Here is a 21,229-nt window from a genome sequence, read left to right as displayed (position 1 = left end):
CACGCGTCCAGAAGACACCGTGGTGCCTCCCAACGGTGCGGGGAAGCGGAGGAGCCTTGCCCGCTCTGCAGCAGGGCTGATGACACTGTCTGTCTGGCTTAACCGAGTTATTGTGACGTGGTCTTGTACTCAGGTTGCAAATGAAAAGGCTCCACCACGCTCATCAGCGGCAGACTGAGTGTACGTAGAGCTTCAAGCCTAGAAGCATAAATTGTGGTATTTTACTGCTCTTCAATGATGATGAAATGATTGAAGACATCATTACGGGGAACGGAACCCGGCGGGGAGTGTGATGGTCTTAACTATTTAGCACTTTAAGCTCTTAAGGGAGTGTTAAGCACTTTTACAGAAAAACTGTAGGGAAGTGATATTTGTTATGATTAAGACTGTGTCTAGAGAAACAGTGGAGCCTTGACCCTCTCGTAGACTTGTTTGGGGAACCTGGCAAGTGGGAGAGAGTTAAGTGGAGTGTCCAGCTTTAAACTTGTAATTAGCGCTTAGCGAAGCCCGGGGAAAGGGGCCTTAGTCTAGGCTGGATATTAGAATCACCTGGGGAGCTTTTTAAACTACCACGCTGGAGCCCCCTTTAGGGACTTTGATTAATATTCTGGGTGGGGCCAGTTAAAACTCCGAAATGCTTCTCACGTGTGGCCACCGACGAGCACCAACGGTGTGGTACTTGAGGAGTAAATTCGTCAACTAGCCTTTAAAAATCCTTTCAGCAGTGAGCGTGCGGGGGTTGCTGTGAAGGAAAAATGTAGGAGCCGAAGAGGAGTAACAGGTAAGAGAGTATAAGAGAGGGTCAGTAATTTCTCAAAACCTCCACCTACTCGTTCAGAATTTAAAATCTCTCCGTAGAGGTGAATCACTCAATACAAACTCTAAGGACAGGTCATGCTTGAGCTAGGACTCTCTGCTTCCCCACCTGGAATTGTAAAAAGGACTTAATTCCTGCATCAATCTGTTCATTTAATAAGCTTCTACATTACATGGGGCCAAAAACACAAAACACTCACATACACAAAACACGTGGTCTGGGCTCTGCCAAACTGGCACAGGACTGTGGGAACTGACACGGAGAGACCCAGAATATGCCTATGTGGTTAATGAACTTTTCCTTTTTCTCTCTCCTTTGGAGCCAGTAACTTTTTCTGGCTCAGGGAAATGCAATTCCGGGCCGGGAGGATGGTAATGCCTTTGCGTAACAAGGTGTAGAAGATAAGCTACCAGAGGTTACATCGGACACCTGTCTGTTGGCTAGACCAGGACAGGAACCCAACTGCTTCCCAGTCCTCCTAACCCCAGTCCTTTGTGTTCATCCAGCGGTGAAAACCGAGGTTGCTGAGAATGACAGTGAACCCTTCCTGGGGCTGCAAGTAAAAGTAGGCAGGGGGAGGCCGCGAGGAGGCATGGGGGAGGGGCTGCAGAGTAGGCATGGCTCCCGAAATGCAAGGTACAAGCTGAGTCCCCCAGGAAGACCTCTCCTATAAACCCACCACCCACGCGATGAACTAGGTTTTCTCAACTGAATCTGAGGTAAAGGACTGACTGATTGCTCTTTGGGATTTTGTGTGTGTGTTTGCTTGTTTGTTTTTAACTTATGGACTGTCTTACTTTTCTCCCATAACAGTGATGGTTAGTGCAGGGGTTACAGAGAATTTCAGAGAAAGGTCAGGTTCCTATGAATAACCAGGGAAAGCTTCCGGAAGCTGTGATGATGAGAGTCACTGGAATTTCATAGACTAAACTTTTTAATTTGAAGACTGTCTGGAGAGACCCAAGTCCATTCCCTAATTTTCTAAGGAGGTTATTGAGTTTGAAAAATAGTGACATAGAGGGGTTGGGATGGGTGAGACTCTGTGAAACTTAGAAGCCAGGCCATAGGGGAGGGAAGACGGAAGACCCACTGGAGGATGGAGAGAGGATCAGCTGCCTGATTATTCAGAAGATTTATTTTAACCATGGGCAAAGATGAAGTATTTTAACAAAAAAAAAACTGAAATATTAATATGAACAAGATGTAAAACATTTGGATGTGGCTTGTGTTGTGAAATGGCCTGTGAAACAATATATGAGATCAGGGAGGTTCTGTAAGGGATGAAGATGGAGAAGAGACATTGCACTTTACTTGGAAGTGCGACCTTCCCAGTATAAACTCAGAAAGCAAAAGGATAAGGCTTCCTCCTTCTTCCTTCTTCCCTCCCCTTCCCCAATCTCTCTGTCTCTTCTTCCTCCTTGTCCCTTTCTCCAGTCTCACCGCTGAGTGGGAATCCAGGCTGAGTGACATGGGGCTGTCCTCCGTCGCTGCGTCCCTAATGATCAGGATGATGCCATCCAGGGAACTTACCTCATGCCGTGGGTGTGGGTGTGGGTGTGCCTGTGCCCGGCAGAGGCTGGGAGGCTGGGACCTGGGGCGCTCTCGCCTCCATGTTGCAGTCTCCCCTCCCCCAGAATCAGACATCTGGGTTAAGTGCTGCCTCTGTTAGGAACAAAAATACAATAATAAAAAGCAGCAATTTGAATTTTGAATTCCATCTGGAAATGATTCGAAGTGTGAATTTTGTTAATGGAATACGTCATCATTGTGCACAAAAAGCTACAGAAATAGGCTTTTCCATTATAGTAAAGGCAACTAATTTTTTTTGGAACTCCTTCTGCCTCCTATATCCTCATAATTTCTAACCAAATAACTGAAATTAAAAATTGGTCAGCCATGCTCTGATAACACTACTATTAAATCTTCTCAATACAATTACTTTCACTGGTGTCGGTGTAATAATCCAGGAATGAATCCAAGAGAACCCGAGCCCCGAAGTTTGCTTTTAAAGCCTTTTCAGGCTCTAGAATTAGTCTTGGGATAATTTAATCCCTGGAACAACCACGCTACTGCTATTTTGGTGAGTCCGTTTTGATGATGCAAAGTACCTAGAGAGTAACATTCTGTTTCGTGGTAGAGAACTGGAGTCCTTTCTCCCAGTTAGAAGTGTAAGGACTCTTGACGAAGTACAGTGGAAAAAATAGAAAAAATATATGAAGCTGGCTTCCTTCAACCTCTCTTAAGATAGTTAATCAGCTCTGGAAGTAACTTTACCAAAATGAGAAGTTTCTTTTGGAGTTTAAAGAAAAAGGTTTTGAGTACTTAATGGAATTACTCTTTTGATCGGACCTATAAGCAGGATGTGTTGACTTCCTAGCTCCAAAATATGTGTCACATCAGAGCATCTGTGTCTCTGCTTGGGATGCTGCTGCCTTAGTCCAGCCCTTTCCTGCATGGGGTCTTCCTGCTCTGACCCCTGCCCCTCCCACCCACCCTCACACAGCAGCCAGTGTCCCCCTCTTACAATGTAAGGTCACCTCCTTCCCACCTCGTCCCCCCCCCCACCATCCTACAGGGAGAGAAGTTTGGCTGTAAGTCTCACTGGGTCCCCCAAGTGCTCCACTCTCCCCGACATTCTGTTGCTCCCTCTCCAGCACTCTGCTCTTTTCATAAGACCTTACCACAACTCATAAATATTTTGTTTGCTTATGTTTTTCTTGTGTTATCTTGTGTACCAGATTGTATGATTCATGAATTTGGTAATGTTACTGTTTCTGTCTCATTTATCTTTGTTTCTTAGTGGCAAGCTCAACGACTAGCATGTAGTAGACTTTTCCTCCAGCGTTTTTGTGTGTTTGTTTGTTTTTTATAAAAACTTTCAAACAAGGGCACCTGGGTGGCTCAGTCGGTTAAGCATCTGCTTTCGGCTCAGGTCGTGATCCCAGGGTCCTGGGATCGAGCCCCACATCAGGATGCCTGCTCAGTGGGGAGTCTGCTTCTCCCTCTCCCTCTGCTCCTCCCCCTGCACATGCTCTCTCTCTCTCTGGCTTGCTCTTGCTCTCTCTTAAACAAATGAAGTCTTTAAAAAAAACCAACACACACCTTTCAAACATGCATGAAAGTTAAGAGAATTTTCCGATGGGCATGTGAAATACCTGCCACCTAGTTTTTACTACGCTTTCTTCATCAGATATCTGTCCATCTCTCCATTCCTCTCTCAGCACATGGTTGACTTTTAATACGTTTGTTGAATGAATGAATAAACGAATGAATGAGTGCTACTCTTTTGGTTGATAGATGGAAGCTGTTCTTTCTGAAGTTGGCCCAATACAAATACTGAGCTTCCTTGTATCTGTGTGGATACAGGGTATGGGGAACTATTGAGGTGCTCTGGGATATGTATCTTCTAAGCTCTGTATTATGCACGGGGCTAGATGCTGGGGATTCAGAAATAAGAACACATTTCCTGACTTCCAGGGGCACATGCTCTGCCAGTGAGAGAATCTAAATATTGTAATCATGGAAAAAGAAAGAAGTAGAAGATGTGAACAAGTGATTTTTTTTTTTTTTGGTATACGCAACTTATTAACAAAGACTGACCAGTGTTACATTGGTGTTAAAATTGCCTGATTTCTCAGCATTTTGTATCTGTTGTCGCACAGGTAGGTAAAAGCAGTTGTTGACTTGGCCAATATCAGTGCAGGAACACTTTATGATTCCAAGTTTAGTGAGTGACACACAGAAGCCCATTTTAACCGGGACACTTTTAGCTATTCTTTTTTAGAAGTTCTGTGACCACTGTTGAAATACACAAATAATAGAAGAAAAGAAAAAGCATATAAAAAGTGTTTGTAATCTAAGCTAACGATGGTCATGGTAAATCCTCTCTGCCTGGAGTAGCAAATTGACTAGTGAGCAGCATAGCAGGTGGGACTTTCTTCCCGTCTGCATGCAGATGGTCCCCCCCACACTCTACGTTTGATTATATTTGTTGAACCCTGTCTCTATCATTTTGATTGCTCAGAGGAAATCCTTACCTTCAAAGTGACATCCTGGGGCAGTGCTTTGCAATATCTTTTATTAAGCTTTATTGTGTCTCTTCACATTTATTTTAACTCTTATTTTTAGAAGGAGAATTTTAAGAAGGTCAATGCAGTATCTTTGTAATTGAATTCCAAGAGTACTTAGCCGGGGTCCATGTATATAAGGGTGTTGAATCATTGTGAATTGGGAATGCGTCCAAGTTCATGCTTAACTGAGAATCCTCTGTTAAATATTTAAAAGTGAAAGCAATCTTTCAAAATAAGCACATGGGCCTGGACAGCATAGAAATGGGTGAACACAGCACCTGGGTAAGCAGCAAACGTGGAAGCTGGGACCTGTTCCTCTGACCTCAGCTGTCTCCTCATGCCCTTGCCTCTTTTAATCGTGTGGTTCTGCTTCCTAACATGGCGGTGACCCCATCCCATCATCTTTCGTTTGCTCACGTCGTCCTCCCATGGCCTCTCATGTGGCAAATATTTCCGGGCCGGGAGTGGCCCCGCCCTGGCTCTGCTTCCTTGCTTTGCCACTGGCAGCTAAAGGACCTTGAACGAGAAACACATCTTTCCCAAGTTCCACATCCCTTACCTGTAACTGGGAGACCATAACATCTACTCCAACATGTAAATGGGTTCACTACGGAGGAGACCCTCGATAAACAGTCATTTTATCCTCTGTTTTAAGATCAGTTTCCCCAATGGATTAGTAAGAAAAGTTAAGTTCAGGGACAAATGTGGATGGAAGCACCTGGATAGTTAGTGCAATATTAGGAAAAAGCAAATCTGGAGGTGAATATTTTATTTACAAAATTAAACCTAATTTTATTTTGCAAAAATCAGCAAGTACAGGTTCAGATCTGGTTTGGTTTGGTTTGGTTTTAACAAACATGCATGTTAATTTGGCATGCCAAACATCTTTCTCTCTAGCCTTCCTTGGAAATGTTTTTTCCATAACGCAAACATGGGTGCAAATATTGTCCAAAAACTATTTACATTTTTACCCTCAGAATTACAAACCTTAATATTTGTTGAAAGGAAAGACAAACGGTAAGGTTTGGTCTTTGGCATTCACGTTTGATTCAGCAGTACAATTAAAAACTTGTATTTGTTTTAAGATAAACACTTGGAAGGAAATTTAATAAATCTTGGTTTTGCTCTGCAAAGGAGCCACTGTATCAAAGCATTTAACTGGAGCTGTCGAGTTCCTGCTGGTAGAATATTACTTCCAGCCTATTTATTAGCTTTTCTTCCTGTAACCCGATACGTGCTTCCCCCCACCCCCCCTCTACTGAGTGAAATCACAGAAAGAAAACAATTTTTCTCTTCCCCCCCGCCCCGCCCAGCATCATGCAAGGCAAGGTAGCATCACGAGTCACAATATCTGAATTTACTTTGATTATATTTTGTTCCTTACACTTAATATTTTTTGTATTATAATACTTACTGTGTTATCTAAAATCAACATTGTTGATTTTAAACTCTTATAAAGCCAGACTTCTAGAGGCATTTGAAATAATTCATGAACCATGTCTGAGAAGAGATAATTGCCTCTAGCCTATTCTTTTGCACTTGAAGTAAAAGAATTTTAGGTATCAGCATTTTACTGGAAAATAAGACTTTAGGGGGCCCATATAATTTATTCACATCTTTTTATATGTTTAAACAAGGGTAGAATACTTTTGACAGGAGCTTATGAACAATTTTTTTTAAAAATATACCCTTTAGTACAGAATAAGTATCAAGGGAGCATTTTAAATATGATTCCGGTAGGTCTCTTATAAGCCTACTTTTCAGAAAAATTTTATATGAAATTTCCTGATTAAAAAAAAATCTCAAGTTGTAGATTTAAGTTGAGAGAATATGGTTGGTATGTGAGGTAAGGTGTTTGTATTATATGGATGGATGCACAATGTAGCATGTACAAAAGAACCTAAAAGACCTCTATCCCACATTTCAGGCAAGATGTAAGAGTGCATAGAGAAGAGAGCTTTTCAGATCAGACGTGAAAGAAGACACAGTATTCACGTAAATCGGTAGATTGTAAGCAACATATACCTAGGCAATGCCGATTCACAGAATGCAAACAAAATCAATTAGAAATTGTACTGTGATAGCCACACATTTTGGAGAAAAATTCCCAAGCCAGACGAATGTGGATTGGGATAAAAACATAGGCGGTGTATACCACCATAGCAAAAATAGTTAGTAAGATGGTATTGAACATGGATTGCTCCCAGGGCTCCAAGACAGCACAGCAGCTAATGATTTGGTATTGATAGTAGAGCCAGGAGAAATAGTCCTTCACACGCTTGAAATCCATGGTTGGCTCCTTCAAGCTGCAGAAAATCTGTCCTGTTAACAGATTAGAAGAAAAATAAAATAAGGAACCAAATACAGAATCTTCTTAGACTTCATGATCTCAGCATGTTGAAACCTTTAAAAGAATATCAACGATCATTGGACGGAATATTATGTAGAAATAATTCACAGAATATTAATCATAGGAATTCATAATATTGCCACTATGAATAATAATTACTACTAGGATTAATGGCAACAATATTATTAATAATAGTAATATTTATCTAAAAATGATCATTGCTAGTAATAGTCTAGTGAAAAAATCGAGGCTAAGCACATTTTCTTCAGCCATGTATACAAAGAGTGAGAAATGTGAATATTCTATTTCCTACAACACGTATTCTGGAAGAAAATTTAAAGAATGGTGTGCAGAAAAGAGTTAATACTGCAAGCCTGAGGCTGCTATCTTTAAAAGGGTCTGCTTGCAAGTTTTTGGCCCTTGGCTGGCATCTGGGAATTTGGCTTTAGGAATGTTCTCTCTATTTCCTAATGGAAAAGGATGATTCAGTATGCCTAAACTGTGCAAACACCATAACTTATGATGAACACCTGCTTTATTCTGGAAGTCTGAAATGTTGGTAATCAGGCAAAAGGTGTCTGTGGAACCAGCCCCAATAAACACCCTGGTGCTGAGTCTCTAAGGAGCTTTTCTGGGCAGAAATATTGTGTGTAGCACTTTTTGCTAATGGAGAAAGAAGCGCACTTGGTCTGTCTACTCATGGAAGGCAGAGAGCAACAGAAGCCTGTAAATGGATTTTTTCCAGTGCTGCCTGTATCTTTCTTGCTTGCTGAGCCTGTTGTACACCCTTTCACTGTAATAGTCCTTAGCTGTGAGTGTAAATACATATTGAGTTCTGTGAGTCTTTCTGGTGAGTCACTGAATATGTGGGTGGTCTTGGGGACCTTCAAAACAAATGGGAAGCCCAAAGTTGGGTGATCATTTGGTTTTTGGGTAGAGAACTTGTGAAAACCATATAAAAATGTTTTGTTGGCCCCCAGATAGAATCACACAACCACATGCATGTAAAACTTCCTAAAAAGACGGGCATCTATTATTTCTTAAAAAGATTCTTGGGAAGATTCTGTGAACTTTCATAGACACTATGGGAATACAAGCCAACCTTTCTGCCTCTTCTGCTTACTCCTAAGAATATAATGGTGCCACATCATCTAAGTCCACTTTGATTACGTTTACTATTCAAATCACAGTTCAAGTTTTTAAAGATCATTTCTATCTTCTGACCTAAAAGTCTGTCTTTCGTTTGGTTATCTTTGAGTAAAAATAAGATGTTTTTGCTCCATAAGACTATGGACTCTTCAGGCTATGGGGAGACTTTCATGATCCTAAAGGCCGGCACAAAGATGGTCATAAGTAAATATGCGCTGAATGAACGAGTAAATGAATAATGAGTAACCAACTTAAAAAAAAAATAATTATAGATCACTCATAGCCCCAACCTCGGTAGGATATGGTTAGCTATTGTTGACTTTCAACAGCTTGGCTTTGATAAGTAACTCTTTCTGATAAGGGTAATTTCCACAAGAACTTAAAATGGAAAGTCTTTGTGTTACCAGGTTACGACTATCTGTAATAATGGCCAGGATAATCCAAATAAGTAGGTGACACAAACTGAAGTCCTCGTGCTTTCTTATGAAAAGAAAAGTCAGCCTCCCATCTGTCCTAGAAGCCAGAGGGGCAATTAAATATTGGCTGGAAATGCCTTGTCCTGGTAGCTGGACCTTGATAAGAAGTCACTTCCAACATTCTTTTTCATTCCTAGCTCTGGATGCAGAGAAAGAGCAAAGGCCAGTAGAGTTAGGTCTCAGAGGAAATGAATGACCGAAGCGGTCATTTCAGGGAGCATATTATCCAAGCCACCAACATCTTCCACTGATAGGCCAAAATGGAGAAAATTAGGAGGTAACACTCTTTGAGCTTGTAGGTTGTCCTACTAGACAACTGTGTATTTCAAACTTAATTGTTAAAAATCTCATTCACGGCTGCCCATATTTGCTTCCTCTTCATTACCTAGATAGGGTTCAGGGTGGCACTGGGTAATTGTTTGGGAGTGTGAGAAAACATTCATCAGGTGTCATGTCCAGGCTGTACTAGGCAAAGGTGGGACAACAATGGCTCAGACAGGCACAAACCCTCCCCTTAGGAAGTTTGGTCCCGTTGAAGAGACAGGTAGCAATCAAATGATATACACAAATATGTAATTATCAACTACATTATGCCCTTAGTGAAAAGAGTAATGTATAAGAGGCTGTGGGAAACCTGATCCAGTCTCAGCAAGTCTTGGAGAAAGAGATGCTTGAGACAAGATCCGAGGGATGCCTATAAGTCATACAGATAAAATGGGTAGTCAGGTGGGGAGAATGGCCAAGAGAGGGATCAACTTATGTTCGTACAAAAGTTAGAGGTGGGAAGAGGTTTGATAGATGTTTGCGGGGCTCAGGGAATGGAGCCATAGACATCTGGGGATGGAGAGTGGGAATAGGAGAAAACTGAAGAGAAGGGAATGGCCAGAGTTAGGCCAAGCACTGCAGTTATGCCTACTTGCATAAGCTAAATATTTTGTCTTTATCCTGTGAGTGAAGGGGGCTGTGGTTTGAGAGAATAAGGCGTTAAGCTCATATGGACACGAGGCCTTCTCTGCATTCTGAAGACAAGTTTAAATGATTTTCAAAGCCAGTCATTTCAGAAAATCTATACCTCACTGTCCCATGGGCATTACTCATTCAGAATCGACCTCCTACCGAAAATCTGCTTAAAATATTCTTAATACTCTTTTCACTTTTATAAATGAGATAAATTACTCATTTAGAAATATCATTGATTTTTTCTCTATACATTTTAGCTTTTAAAAATACTCAAAATTAATTGCCTGGCCATAGCTTTCTCTTCTATTTAAAAAAAATTTTTTTTAGTAGTCTTTACCCCAATGTGAAGTATAGCTTTCTCTTCTAAAATTAAATTTCTTGCTTGAGCGCGCCGATGGCCACCTTGACTGCAGTCTTGTGAGAGACCGTGAGCCAGAGGCATGCAGCTAAGTTGTGCCCAGATTCCTGAGCCACAGAAACCATGAGACAGTCAATGTCCATTGTTTTCAACCGTAAAAACCAATCAATCGAACAGACAAACAATAGACCTGAAGCACACCGACGTGCATTACGCCAGAGGTGGGTACCTGGTAAGGCTTTGGTTGTATACTGCTAACAATTTAAAGAATCAAGATTTTAAAAGTTTGTCTTTCCTTGCCAGTTTTCCCAGGCCCCAGCGTCACCTCCCAGCATTCTCAGGAGCCAGCTCGGACATGCAAAAGTGCTTGTACCGCCACATCTCACTTTATTGACTCAAGTCAATAAAAGGCATTTGATTCTCTTTTCCCTTATTGATGAAAAGCAATTTTAAAGATAGTTTATTTATTGTTTCTTAGGTGGAAAGGTAACTATATAAAATTAGTCACAGGGAAGAAAAGTACAGCGTAAGAACTATAGTCAGTGGTAACCGTAGTAACTTTGTAGGGCGGCTACACTTGTGCGGAGCGCTGGTGAGTGAAGCTCTGTGTCGTACACCCGAAACTAACACAATGTTGTAGGTCAACTACACTTTAGTAAAAAAGAATTACTAACGCAGTTGAGGAAAAAAAGAAATAGAATTACAGTACATTCTAGAATCTACGTGCATTTTTACAGAATAAAATGGGATAACATTTTATAAAACTTAAAAGAAAAGGTGAGAAGAGTGAGTTGGTTATTATTGGAAAACCATCTGTTACTATCTATTGTTAGACTAACACTGTATTTAGCTTCTAGATTTGCTTAGGTAATATATTTCTACTTCCTTTTGAGCCCATTTTTAAATTTCCTATGGGACCACATCCAAGATTTAAAACAAAAAACAAAAAACACCTCTTTAAGATGAGTAATGTGGGCAGAATTCCCTCATTCACTAACAAATGCATTTTGAGTACTACTGTGTGATTTCTTCCGAACAGTAATGGCTTCAGAAGGAATCTGTCCGCTAAATGGCGCTGTAGGTGGGAGACACTCTTATAGGCAGCACGCTGGACCATGTAACAAACGCGCAGTGGATGAGGGGTCAGGAATGAGCACCACACGGGGGAAAGGACGTGGAAAGTTGCTAAGAGGGAAGCTAGGAGAATAGGCTGAATTTGGAGAAACAAAATGGCAGAAATGCATGGAATGAATTACCCATAGGTAACTTAGAACTGGACGAGAGCAAACATCTTAAAGTCTTAATTTCTCATAATGAAATGTGGAATTTGTTTGCCCAGTTCCTTAAAGACCTAATGCCCTATCCCGACAAAGCCAAACAAAGGACTTAAAATGGTAACTTCACTCCAGCACACAACAAATCTCCTTGTTTTCAGTTGTGTGCTTTCGAAAGATGATTTCCATATATGGAAATGAGGGAGGCAGTAGTTTGTTGCCTTTAAAAAAAAACTTCCCTCTAAACTTGATGATTTGTAAAAGCTTCCTAGATCTTTAAGGAGGCTGTGCTTTTGGACAGCATTACTTAAGCAGATAGTGATATGTCTCCAGGCCTACGTGGGTATGACTGACAGCTGAAGCTGAGTGATGGGTACCCCCCTGGGTGAACTGGGAGGGCTGGGAGCCTCTGTGGGACACAAAACAAGTGAAGCTGTATGTAAGAAGTAGGGGGTGAAGCAAAGGGCAGCAGTGTTACCTGGAGGAATGGATTGTGAAGCCTAAGGAAAGGCTTTCTCTGGGCCATTGTTTTAAAAACATGAGGACTACTGTGGGACCACATTCTAAGGTGCCTAATGGATTTGATTTATCAGAGTTTCTCTAATAGTAATAACAAAACAATTTATATTTTCAAAGGATCATTTATAGTTTGGAAAGTGCCTTTATTGTGTTTGCATGATGCAGAGTATGGGTTTGGGAATAAAGATAGGTGTTGGATCAAATCCTGACTCCACACACTGGTTGTGTGACGTTGGTCCAGGTACTTAATTGTCCTGGGTCTCAATTTCCTCACCTGTAAAATGGAGACAATAATCCTTACTGTTTAGGGTTGCTGGAAGAATTAGCAGAAATGCAAAGCATCAATTCAAGGGATTTGCCTATGGAGGAAGCACATAGACAGGAAGATAGAATCTAACTGGAGAAAGCCATCCCTTCTTCCCCCCCTCCCTCCCTTTTATTTACTGAAATAATTATTGACAAGCTGGTAATTACACCAGGAACTAGAGATTCCATGGTGACAGAAACAGTCATCATTGCCTTGAGGATTATAATTCAGCTGAGTATATTCCACCAATATACATTAGAGATAATATTTACCGCATGTATTAGGTAGCTAAAGTGAAATTTAGAATGTTAATGACTGGATGGACCATAGAGATCCCCTAGACCACATCTTTCATTTTAAAGAAAAGGGCCCAGTCTATGGGGCTAACATCAAATTGTTATTAAATTGGTTGACGTTTAAATTGGTTTGTCAAACCAAATTGAAGTGACTAAACCAGGTGGGGAGCACCCTGTGTCTTGGCAATTGACATTGGATGAATGAAGTGAAAATTCCAGTGAAGGTTTTCTGCAGTCTTAGAAGACTCAAAGTTGAGCAAGGACAATGGCTCAGGTGTGTAGGGTATCTGGAAGACCTCGGCCCAACCTCTGTTTCCCCAGACTCTACTCTTCTCTTACTCAAGACTCTTCCCTGAATTCCCACAGTTCAGATGCTCCTCTGACCAAATGAGGATCTCCTCTGATCAAATAAGGATGCTTATTTATTGCAAATGTTACTGGGAACTGGCAAAAATTAAGGTTCTTATTAGTATACACATCTTAGCATGGCTTTACCCAAGCTATGATGTGCAAAAGAATAGTTTTGTTATTATTATTAGAGAAACTGTGATAAATAGCTTTACCCATGGCTTTACCCAACTTGGTAAAGCAGAGTTTTACCAAGGGGAGGAAGAAGGAGAAGGATTATTAGAGTCCTGGGAACCAGGGGAAGAGACAATCCTGCGAATGAACAGGGACCCTGGGGCAGGGGAAATAGTAAGGGCTTGGAAGTCCCTAGGAAGTTATCTTATAACTGATTGGAGAGTAAGTGACTATTTTTTTATTTCTGAATGTCACTGCCCTTTGATCAATGGGTGATGATTTTTTTTTCCCCTCACTAGATTTATGTACCCTGAGGAAGGAGATCAAGTGTCACCTCTTCTCCCAGAATGAACAGAGAGGACCTGGGACTTATGACCCACATTACTCAGGGGCAGGACTTTGCTCTGGCCTGTATAGACAAGAAAGAATACACACAGCAACAAGAAAGGCCCACGTGTTCCCATGAACCCATATGTGTGAGTCATGAAACGAGAGCATTGTAAAGGGAACGTGCAGGGAAGGAACGAAAGGAGAGGCTGGGCTTGCTCAGGAAGTTCTCCGTTATTGTTTTCTGTCCATGAGAACAGGAATGGCAGGAGGTTAGGCAACTGCAATGAGGGGGAAGTAACAGGTGGTTTGGCAGTGACCTTGCGGACATCGCAGAGCCCTGATCTTGCAGCCCTCCTCCACCTAAAGAAGGTTCTCCAAATTACTGGATTTTCTCAGTGTGGGATCTCCCTTTCTAAACACTAGCTAAAAATGAATCTTCCCTCTTATAAAAAACCCTAACACATTTTGGGTTAAATTTATTTCTGAAACGTCAGAATCTGGGCCTGAGGAGAAAAGTCAGAAGGATCTGCCATTGATTTTGGGTTAATTCCTTTCTGACTTATTTTGGAACTTTGCGTCAGTCACTCAGTTTTGGGGTGTGTGTGTGTGTGTGTGTGCTTCATATTTGGAACCTGAAAATCTGAGATGTAAAAAAGTGTCCTGCCTGCTGCGGAGAGAGGTGCTGTATCTAAAAAGAGACTGTCTGTACTCAGAAGTAGCTTTCTTTGGAAAGAACTCAATATGATTTACTCAAGTTCAAACCTCCCTTTAATTAAGTAATTTATTTTTACTTATTTTTTTTAAAGATTTTATTTATTTGTCAGAGACAGAGAGAGAGAGAGAGAGAGAGCACAAGCAGAGGGAGCAGCAGGCAGAGGGAGAAGCAGGCTCCCCGCTGAGCAAGGAGACCTTTCTTCCTTAAGCTCGATCCCAAGACCCTGGATCATGACCTTTGCTGAAGGCAGACGCTTAACTGACTGAGCCACCCAGGTGTCCCTAAGTAAGTCATTTTTAAAAGGAGCAGAGTGATTTCCTCCCAAAGTACTGTTTGACAGGGGGGGATAAAAAAGTAAATTTAGAGTGGAGAAGACTGATCAGCCAATGGACCAAGGACAAGATCAATAGTGATAAATAATGTTGACGGCAGGTATCCATTATATGATGGCATGAAAATGGCACTTTACCTCTGTGGTCTTCCCCCAAATAACCCAAAACCTCAGTGTAATCATGAGAAAAAGGCATCAGACAAAATTCCAACAGAGTGGCATCCGCAAAATGCCTAATCAGTACTCCTTAAAACTCTCAAGGTCATCAGAAGCAAGCAAAGTGTGAAAAACTCAAAGGAGCCTATGGAAACATGGCAACTAGGTGTAATATGTTATCCTGGATGGAATCCTGGAATAGAAAAAAAGGATAGTAGGTAAAAGCTAAGGAAATATGAGTGAAGTATTGGCTTTACTTAATAGCATATCAACATTGACTCATTAATTGTAACACATGTCACACTAATGTAAGATCTTAATAGGAGAAACTGGGTGCAGGGTATGTGGGAACTCTCTGTACTATCTGCTCAATTTTTCTGTAAGTCTAAAGTTCTTCTAAACAATAAAGTCTATTAATTTTTTGAAGGCAAAATCATAATTAGGAAACTCTTGGTCCAAAGTTATCCCTATTCTAAACTCCAATGAACTAAACTCTGCTCTTCTGGGAATGTCTTGCTAATAACTCTGAACATAGTTAAATAATACCTTTTCATAAAGGAACGGCTTTCAAATATTTTTAAACAGAATAGAGAGGAGAGGGAAAGTACGTTTTGCACTGTGATCTGGAGTACACACACACACACACACACACACACACACACACAGCTCCATAACTGAAACAAACATCTCTCACAGTATTACTCTATAGTGCATGCTACTTTCTTTTCTATTCCGTTCTTTTTGATTTGACTTAATTCTACTGCACTCTATGTTATTCTCTTTGGTGATTAAAAAATATCCCAACCGTGAGCTACACCAATTATAACCTGCAGTTGGAAACACCCTGCTTTAAGGCTTCTCTAAGATGACTCTGCACTGTCCAATATGGCAGCCACTAGTCACATGGGGCAATTTAATTTATTTTTATTTTCTTAATTTATTTTTTAAAATTTATTTTTAATTTATTTTTTATATTTAGTGCTCAGTAGCCACATGTAGCTCATGGCTACCATATTGGACAGCATGGATATAGAATTTCCATCATGGCAGGAAATTTTACGGGGCAGCACTATGGATTCTCTCCATCTCTTGCTTGGACTAATGAAATAGCCTACCATCTTATTTCATTTTCACCTTAACAATCTTCCCTCCTGATGCTGGGCTTACCTTTCTAAAATCACAGATTAATTTCTCTGCTTGAAGCCCTTCAGTGGCTCTCCATTTCCTATGATATGAAATATTCCTTTAAGGCCCTTCACGATTTCGTTTTTCTACCTCTCCAGCAGCATCTCTGAACTGTCCTGCTGAATTCCATTCACTCTTAAGCTTCCATGCTTTTATTGATCTTTTCTTTTTTTTTTTTTTCTAGAAATGTTCTTGTGCCCTTTCTCTTCTAGATAAAATCCTGTTTACTTCCAAGACCTAGCTCCTCTATTTTCTCTTCTATGAAACATTGTCAGGAAACTACCCTTCCTGAGGAAAATATATTGCTTTCTTTTCTGTGTTTTAATTGGAGCAACATTTCAGCACCTACACCATATTATAAATGGCCATGTATATAGTCTGTTTCTCCACTATACTGTGAGGTCTTTGAGAATGGGAATATGCCCCCGTCATCTTCTTTATCCCCAGTGCCTGGAATGTGGGATTCTTGTTGGCTGGTGAGCTGGTTGGCTGGCTGGTTGGCTGACTGACTGAACTGTAAGTGGGGTGAGGGCAGGGACCACACTTGTACTTATTTAATATTTCCGTAGCACAGGGGGCTACATAAAAGGTACTTATGAATTCTCACTGTCTGCTTCCAGGCAATGAGTTTTAGGCAGATCGTTTTTTTGCAAATTCAGTACAATGTGTCTTTTTGTAGGAAGGAAAGAAGCTGGTAAAAAAAAAAAAAAAAACCCAACACTTGTGAAGTAGTTTTAAAGCCCATTAAAATGGCTTTCACAAGTGCTTACTCCAGGTGAGTAATTATTTAAGATTGGTGGGTAGAAAATTTGTTCTAATAGAGAAAAATCCCAGGACCTGAACTGTGTTGTAGCTTTACTCTTCTGTATTCACTTATTCATTCATTCATTTTGCTTCTGTCCCTGAACAAGTTCCAAAATCTTCTGGGTCCCAGCCTCTCTGCGTAAAATGAAGACAAGCATAATTGCCTCTAAGTCTGTCTCAGTGATGCGGTAGGCAACGTAGGGGTAGGTTGTGAGCTCGTTAGAAGTCATAGTCATGGTCCTAGTAGTGTTTGTTGTTGTTTCTTGTGGATTGGTGCAACTTTAAACTATCTGCAAGATTTTTCCTAAGTTATAGAGTCAAAGAGTCTTTGTGAAATAACGGTTACCTCTAATGGAGTGTTGTGTATTTTTTATAGGGAAAAAAAACCTCAACCTAATTTGTGTTTGCTAGTTGAATTGTCTAGTAATGTTTTTGAAAAAATGAAACACACGTATATAGTGATTACCACAAACCACGACTTGAAGGGCGTTGCAATCTCTAAGCATGTTTTCAAATGTGTCTTGGGCAGGGCGACCACATACCATTGTGTGGGCTGTGCCCTGCACAACCTTATGTAATAGTTCTCGTCTTGGGGACCTCATTGCAAGCTGCTGCTTTATGTGAACACGGTTTGATTCACAAAGATACAAAGTTCCTATGATTAATGGCAAAACCTCATATTGTGTCTATGTAACAATCTGGCATAATAGCAGTTTATGGGTTTCCCACTTTCCAGATATCTTGCTCTAAGTTTTCTGTGGAGGACTGCAGTGTTTTCTGTGCCTCACAGAAAGCTCTGTCCTTGCTCAACATTTTCCAGTGAATTTCCTTTCCATCTTAGAATACTCTCCAGCCATCCTTTTGCAACCAATGCCTCATGCTGATACCAGGGTGAATATTAGAAGTCAGACCGGAAGTGATGGATTTGAATAATTCTAGGCTCCTTGGAGAGGAAGAAACAAACAATCGTAAGTCGAGGCATGTTACTGCTTTGGGCAACTAAGTTACTCTAAATTGTCTAATCCTGTACTTAGAAGTGAGCTACTGAAATAATGTACTAAAAAGAAAAAGTCTCAGCAACAATTTAGCCGAGTTGTTGTTGGTTCAGTGTTGGTTTGAACTGTATGCAAGAGCAAGGTTTTTGTGGCCATCTGAACCGACCTTATTGCCTCCAACTGCCATTGACACCAACAAAAGCAGAACAAGAGAAAACATGTATTTCCAGCCCAACTACCAACTGAGACCACTGGGCAACATGGCGCGTGTTGAATAACTGTAATTTCAAAGTAATCCTTGTCGTTTGGCATCTTCTGACAGATTCCAGAGGGATTTAAGAATTAAGGACTTCTGCCTGGGGAAGAAAATGTAGAATTTGACTTTAACAGAAAATTTCATAGTGGTTTAAGAAATATGAAGTTCGCATTAGATCAGTCTCTAGGTTGTGTAGCTATCAAAAAGAAGATAAATATTTTGAAGCTAAAAAACAGCAGTAAGTACATCAGTGTTGAGTAGAAGTTATGAATAGGAAGAGAAATTTGTAACAAGCAGGATCTTGTATCTTGTGTTTTTCCTGGTATCCTTTTGTTTACTCATATAGAAAAAGAGCAAGTACCCCTGTTTATTTCTGCCAAAACTGGAGTGGAGAGTAGGGATTCTGAGCCAAGCTTTTAACTAGACTGTCATTTCTTAGGATGAACATCTTTATTACTGTTTTTATTAAAGAAGAAGAAACCGTGTTATCCTATAATGAAGGACAGAGGAAAGAGTATCACTTCTGGGTGGACTTTTCCTTCTGAAGATACCGTTCTCAAGGTCTGCCAAGTTGTTTTTAGAGGTAAAACATAAACAGAGTTGCAGCACTAATGGTAGCCTAAAAGTCATTATAAATAATTTTTAAAAAATCATTGAATGTACACACCTGTTAAAGCAGCATTATTCACAATACCCAAAAAGTGGAAGCAACTCAAATGTCCACCAGCAGATGAGTGAAAATGGCTGAATAAAATACAGTATATACATAGAATAGAATATTATTCATCCCTGAAAAGGAAGGAAGTTCTGACACATGCTACAACATGGATGAAACTCGAGGACACTATGCCCAGTGAAATAAGCCAGTTACAAAAAGACAAATGCTGTATGACTTCACTTACGGGAGATATCCAGAGTAGTCAAACTCATAGAAACAAAGTAGAATGGTGGTTTTACCGGGAGCTGGGGGAAGGCGGAAGTTGGGAGTTGTTTGATGGGTATGGAGTTTCAGTTTTGCAAGATGAAAACATTCCAGAAACCCGTTGCACAGCAATGTGAATATATCTAACACTATTGAACTATACATTTAAAAATGGTTAAGATAGCAAATTTTTATGTTATATGTAGTGGATCTTACTGCAATTAAAAATTTTAAATGTCAATGAATAACTCTAAACATTATAGAGGACTGAAATGTAAAAATACACTTTAAAACAGTATGAACAGGGGCATCTGGGTAGCCCAGTCGGTTAAGCATCTACCTTCGTTTCAGGTCATAATCTCAGGGTCCTAGTATCGAGCTTTGCGTCGGTCTCTCTGCTCATTGTGGAGTCTGCTTCTCCCTCTTCTTTTTCCCCTCCCCCCTGCTCGTGCTTGCTCTCTCTCTCTCTCTCAAATAAATAAATAAAATCTTTAAAAAAAATTAAGCAGTCTGAACAATGTATATTTTTTGTCATTAAAAGTCATTGAGATTCTCAATTTGTAGTGGGGCGTGACTAGCTGAGCAAAATCACGTAGCTGTACCATCCAAAGCTGAGAAAGCAAATAACCCCAAACGTTTTCAAATAATGATTCTGAGGTCCCAGGGAGTTCCCTTCTTCCTGACTTCTAGGATACAAGAGGAAAATTGGGAACTTCCAAACTACAAAGAACCTTCTGAGAGGAGGGATGACATGTTTACGTGTATTCTTGGCATTAGTGAAATTCAGTATACAGAATGCAGTCCTTGTGGGAATCGTAAATTCTATGATATGCTTATTCGTTTTTGACAGTAATGTGAAATATGGGGCTTATAAGACCCCAGTACCCAGAGCACTTAAAAGGGAGTAAGAGCGGAAAAGTGGTTAAACTGTTTGGCTGAAACTTTTCTACTGTCGTTTCAATGCCCTTTCCAAGCAACTGTAGTCCATGCACATCCTAACAGTTCTGCCTTTGTCTTTTCTTCCCCAGCTCTTGGCCATCAAACCCACAATTTGATAAGGGAACTACATGCTTACTGTTTGTTTCTAAGGACTCTGTTTTCTTAGGAGCTAGAAGTCTGACCATGAAAAATTAAGCTTTATCTCATCCTGTCTATCGTCATTATATCTGATGTGTCTCCAGAAACAGAAAACTTATTTCTAAGAAACAATTTGACGCCGAAGAAAGTGAGTTGCAGCAACACTGATTTATCATAATCGTACCTGCTGAGCACTTGCTGCCGGAGTCCTGTCAAGGGAAATCTGTTTGATAGGCAGCTGGTCAACCAAGACCCTTCCCATAGTATGTTCTAACAGTAGTTCTTTTTGCAAATTTATTTTTTGGATAACATCGAATATTTGCTCATAAAACTTTTTTGTTTTTGTTTGTTTTCTGTCCTTCCTCCTCCTCCTCATTCTTCTGGTTTATTTTTTACTTCTTATTACACTGTTTGGAATGCTTCTGTTGATGAGTTCAGTGTTTTTCTTATCTTGGTGCCCAGGAGCGCTGAACTCCCACAGGCATGAGTTTTGTGACAGTAGTAATATAGTCTGTTGCTTTTTCACTGCCCTCAACTGAGCTGCTTCAGTGTCTCAGTTATTTCTGCTTTCAGGCAAATGAGTGGAAATCTAGGCTGACTCCAAGAGTCACGGAGATGGACATAGCTTTGTTGAGGTATTTTCTCTGCCAACCCCCAGATCAGGGGGCATTTCCCTACTGGGTTGGTTGGCATTCTAGGTCAGCTAGTTTCTGGCGTAGGGAATAGAGGGAGAAGAGGAGGGGAGAAAGGAAAGACAGGTGTTTACAGAGTTATGTCAAAACATGTTGTTGCTTTTAGGCAATTAAATTACTCTCAATCTTAGGATCTTGTACTTAAAATTGAGTTACTTAAATGATATACTAAAAGAAAAAAGTTGGGCACCTGGGTGGCGCAGTTGGTTAAGCAACTGCCTTCCGGTCAGGTCATGATCCCAGGGTCCTGGGATCGAGTCCCTCATGGGGCTCTACCTGCTCTTCGGGGAGCCTGCTTCTCCGTCTCCCTCTGCCTGCCACTCCCCCTGCTTGTGCTCTCTCTCTCTCAGATAAATAAATAAAATCTTTAAAAAAATAAATAAAAGAAAAAGGTCTCATTGGCAATTTAGCCAAGTGGATTTCTCATTCTCCTGGCAACAGTGTAGACATATTGTTGCTGGCTTCATTCTCTTTCACCTGTTCCCAAGTGCATGGCTACCTTGCATGATTCTAGTGAAAAGCGGGCAAGTGCTGCGCTCCAGGCTTGTTCTTTTAACTGGGTAACAATTGCTTGTTTCTTAAGACTTTTGTTGATTTTCAAGTAAATGTGAGAAGGCTAATAGCAACTGGGTATATTAAGAAAAATATTTTCAGCCGGCAGATTTTAC

At 40.6% G+C, this 21,229-nt stretch overlaps 2 protein-coding genes across 3 annotated transcripts in view; one reads left to right on the top strand and one right to left on the bottom strand.

The window, feature by feature from the left end:
- Positions 1-21,229, top strand: part of OTOL1 (otolin 1) — a 197,276-nt gene that overhangs the window by 66,903 nt on the left and 109,144 nt on the right. The window contains exons 7-8 of one of the 2 annotated variants that reach the window (XR_008960687.1): positions 17,461-17,587; positions 18,310-18,453. The gene's annotated coding sequence lies outside the window, so the exon portion shown is untranslated. Of the gene's footprint in view, positions 1-17,460; positions 18,454-21,229 lie in introns of both variants that reach the window. The other variant, XM_057316067.1, reaches the window with a different exon arrangement.
- SPTSSB (serine palmitoyltransferase small subunit B) overlaps positions 6,235-21,229 on the bottom strand; it is a 31,136-nt gene continuing 16,141 nt past the window's right edge. The window contains exon 3 of the mRNA XM_026497426.4: positions 6,235-7,209. Within this exon, the coding sequence (XP_026353211.1) occupies positions 6,947-7,177 (231 nt within the window). The 5' untranslated portion in view covers positions 7,178-7,209 and the 3' untranslated portion in view covers positions 6,235-6,946. The remainder of the gene's footprint in view (positions 7,210-21,229) is intronic.

Source organism: Ursus arctos, unplaced genomic scaffold, assembly GCF_023065955.2.
Source record: "Ursus arctos isolate Adak ecotype North America unplaced genomic scaffold, UrsArc2.0 scaffold_20, whole genome shotgun sequence".
Taxonomy (NCBI): domain Eukaryota; kingdom Metazoa; phylum Chordata; class Mammalia; order Carnivora; family Ursidae; genus Ursus; species Ursus arctos.
Note: the sequence above shows the minus strand (reverse complement) of the source record. Positions and strands in the feature narration are given on the sequence as shown.